The sequence below is a fragment of the Bubalus kerabau genome, chromosome 10 (assembly GCF_029407905.1).
Source record: "Bubalus kerabau isolate K-KA32 ecotype Philippines breed swamp buffalo chromosome 10, PCC_UOA_SB_1v2, whole genome shotgun sequence".
Taxonomy (NCBI): domain Eukaryota; kingdom Metazoa; phylum Chordata; class Mammalia; order Artiodactyla; family Bovidae; genus Bubalus; species Bubalus kerabau.
The window spans coordinates 47778935-47782878 of NC_073633.1; the positions used below are offsets into that span (position 1 = coordinate 47778935).

Consider the following 3944-nt stretch of genomic DNA (forward strand, 5'->3'; position numbering starts at 1 on the left):
GGTCGGTGGTGAGCGCGGTGCTCGCGGACCGGGGACCGGGCCGAAGGGCCGCAGTCTCCCGCGGCGGAGCCAGGAGAAGGCGGAGGAGCGGGAACCGCGGCGGCGCTCGCGCGGCGCCTGCGGGGGGAAGGGCAGTTCCGGGCCGGGCCGCGCCTCAGCAGGGCGGCGGCTCTCCCGGCGCAGACTCAGCGCCCCGGCGGCCGCGGCGCCTGGAGGAATCAAGTTGTGTGGTGGGTGATGCCCGAGTGAGCGGCGGGCCCGGGCCTCTGCCCAGAGGAGGCGACTCCCACGCAGGCCGCACGGGCGCCCTCGCGACTGGGAGGCTCCGTTTCTGTTTCGCGGCGGCGGCGGCGTTGTTGGCGGAGGGGACCCGGGACACCTGAATGCCCCCGGCCCCGGCTCTTCCGACGCGATGGGGAAGGTGCTATCTAAGATCTTCGGGAACAAGGAAATGCGGATCCTCATGTTGGGCCTGGACGCGGCCGGCAAGACAACCATCCTGTACAAGTTGAAGCTGGGCCAGTCGGTGACCACCATCCCCACTGTGGGTTTCAACGTGGAGACGGTGACTTACAAAAACGTCAAGTTCAACGTATGGGATGTGGGCGGCCAGGACAAGATCCGGCCGCTCTGGCGGCATTACTACACCGGGACCCAGGGTCTGATCTTCGTAGTGGACTGCGCCGACCGCGACCGCATCGACGAGGCCCGCCAGGAGCTGCACCGCATTATCAATGACCGGGAGATGAGGGACGCCATAATCCTCATCTTCGCCAACAAGCAGGACCTCCCCGATGCCATGAAACCCCACGAGATCCAGGAGAAACTGGGCCTGACCCGGATTCGGGACAGGAACTGGTATGTGCAGCCCTCCTGTGCCACCTCGGGGGACGGACTCTATGAGGGGCTCACATGGTTAACCTCTAACTACAAATCCTAATGAGCATTCTCCACCCATCCCCCGGAAAGAGAAATCAAAAAACCCATTCATAGGATTATCGCCACCATCACCTCTTTCAATTGCCACTTTCTCTTTTGAATTTGAACTCTGGAGTTACAGTTCTGCGGTTTGGGGGAGGGGGTTAGGGATTTTCTTTCTTTTCTTTTTTTGCTTTGCGTTAGGATGCTCTGATCTGACTTTTTGACATGAACACAAAGTGCTAGATGCTCTTGTTGACTTCCAGCAAATGGGATGGGGGAAATATAGCAGTTCTTGGTAAATTCCTTTATAATAATGGTTTGATTTTTTTATCTCGAGAGAATCTTCTTTTCCAATGTATGCTTTTTTCCTTTTTGCCCAGTTTCCTTATCACTTGCTGTAGATGGCTTATTTTGCATTCATGCAGACTATGTTGCAAGTCTGTTTCATCTAGTAAACTGAAAATTATTGCTTAATCAAACTGCCGTTTGTCTTTTATATTTAAGGCCTTTCTCCCCCTTATGAGTACTGACTTTAACTTAGTAAATTCAAATGTGACCTTTTATATCTAAGACCAGTATAGTAAACTTAGCCCACAGTGGCAAATAATGAGTAATATCCTTGTAATATGTTCCAATTCCACATCAGTATGTTAAACAGGTAATGTAAGAAGTTCTTTGAAATTTCAGCTATTAAGTTCTGAAACATACATCATGCATGAGTAAGGATAAAACTCAAGTTCCCCATTGCAAAGCTAACTTACACTGCATAAAACTATGAAAATATAACCTGTCAAGGACACAGATTTTTTTCACTGCAAAGTTAGCAACTTTGCTGTGTTTTCCCTCTTTGTTAACTTTTAAAACATACTCTTCCAGAAAATGGAGCAATAATGGTGTATAACAGACACAGATGAAATATTTGTAGATATTTTAAGTGACTTTTGGGCAAAACTGGAATATATCCTTTTACCATGTTTCAAATATCTAAGACCAGTAGATTTTAAATTACTGGAATGGTTATTTTGTTCATTAATAAATCGTTTAACAATTCAAATTATATGCACCTTTTACCTAGTTGAAAAAAAAAAAATCTGTTTCCACATTATAGCAACCTGAAGATGTCTTTTTTTTTTTTTTTTTTAGTAAATGAGTGATCCATATCTCCATTAATTAGAACACTGGAAAAGATGTTTTATAAAAAGTATTCTGTTGGATTAACTCATGCAAATAGATATCCTGTTGGTTCAAAAATACACTATCTCCTTGAAGGAAGGAAATGTGATGAATGAATGATGTGTAGACTTGAGGAATGACAAAGGGGAAGTAGGATGTAGAAGAAGAACCTACAGATGACAATGAATGTAAACTTATTTTTCTTCAAGTGTAAGCAATGTGCTGGTGATACCCAGATCTTAACAAGATTACTTGCTTAGCTGGTTAGGACCAGTAACTAGATTATTGAGACCACTATGATAATACTTTGAACCAAATGTTAATGCTTGATACAGAATAGTGTAGCAGCATCTGGTTCTTACATAGCCTTAAGGATTAATTGTAGAGATCCTCAAGGAATTAAAACTTAGGGAATTTCAGAAATGTAGACTGCAAATGCAGTTTACAGGAAAAGGTGAAGTGGGTTTTGTTTATGAGGGTGTCTGAAAACAAAAATTGAACGGGATATCATGGTATATGATTGGACAGTATTGGTCCTTCATGCTTTGGCCATATTGTATAATGGAGCTTTTACCAAAGATGTATGAGAAATACAAGGCTATAGAAAATTAACTCTTCAAAGTAAAACTCTTGACAAACGTTTTACTTAAAGCAGATGAGAAAAGGTGCTATTTTGTAGGCTCCTAATGGTGCAGAGGGATTTTTGAATTCAAAATGCAACTAAAGTATCAAGTTCTCAGATTCACTTTAGTAGAAGTATCTCTGGAAATGAAGCTGACACACATCTAAGAACATTTTCGTTGCTTTTAAAATTCCCAAAGCTCCATCATACATTTAATTACTAGTGTGTTAAATGATTACATATAAGGTACATAAACATGGGTTATACAAATATCAATGTTACAGTAACATCCTGAAGCGACAAGCACAAAGGTATAAATGCCTAAACTGGAGGAAACTTGAAACCCTCATGTTAATTCTTAAATGTAGTATTTCTAACCTGTGACAAGACAGATTGGTAGGCAGCCATTTTTGTGTCTTAAAATAACTGGGGGCATAGTTAAAATTTTATACATCAAGTGATTGCTAAGGAATGTTGCAGGTGAGATGTGGTTCTTTTTAGTTTATTTGAAATGTCTTAAGGTGGGGGGAGGAGGGGAAGCAAATATCTGAAATTTGGAAAACCCTAAATCTTTTGATAAGAAACTGTGATTTTCACTTACGTTATCTTTAAGGATATAAAAGGTTGATAAATTGGTGTAGTTAAATTGAGCCATAACCATTGGTGGTCATGGGGACCGGTAATTAAGCCTGCAGAAAAAAATTACAATCTAAGAATTTAAGAAATAAGATCCTGAAGATTTTGTTTAATTGCATCAATTTCTGTATTTTATGTGCATTTAAAAACTGCAGTAAGTTGAATGGGTTAATCTTGTCTAATAATAAGTAAATGAGTCTGTAGACTGTGATCTCCCCAAACTAAAAAGTACAGTACTTGGAATTGTGTTCTTTATGGTTGTAGTGTTGGTAAAGCACTAATATGCAGAAAATAAAGGAATTACACAGTGCAGTTTCTCACGTTATGTTACTCGTTTGAACTAGATTAAGTGGGACGTGTGGTGTGTTGGGCCATGTTTTTCTCCAGGGATATATGGTACAAAGGGACTTAATTTGGGAGTCACCTAGCCTTCGTAAGAAGAAAAAGAATCAGTTTGGTTCTTGTGATTCTGGCTATCAAGGAAATTTTGTGCTGATTTAGTTCCACCAAATTTAATCTGAATTTATGATAACTTTTAGGACACAAAAACAGTTGAAAAATTTAGAAAGTGAAAGTTCTATAGCAGTTTTTA

The 3944-nt window shown here is 41.6% G+C and overlaps 1 protein-coding gene across 1 annotated transcript; it reads left to right on the top strand.

Moving 5' to 3' along the window:
* The first annotated feature begins 396 nt into the window (after positions 1-396).
* Positions 397-3662, top strand: ARF6 (ADP ribosylation factor 6). Its single transcript, XM_055537575.1, has one exon. It carries the CDS (start codon positions 413-415, stop codon positions 938-940), a length of 528 nt encoding a protein of 175 aa, XP_055393550.1. The 5' UTR covers positions 397-412; the 3' UTR covers positions 941-3662.
* Positions 3663-3944: the final 282 nt, after the last annotated feature.

Bases quoted from the DNA above. Each gene is read 5' to 3' on its own strand.
- ARF6 (XM_055537575.1), top strand. From the start codon at position 413: ATGGGGAAGGTGCTATCTAAGATCTTCGGGAACAAGGAAATGCGGATC.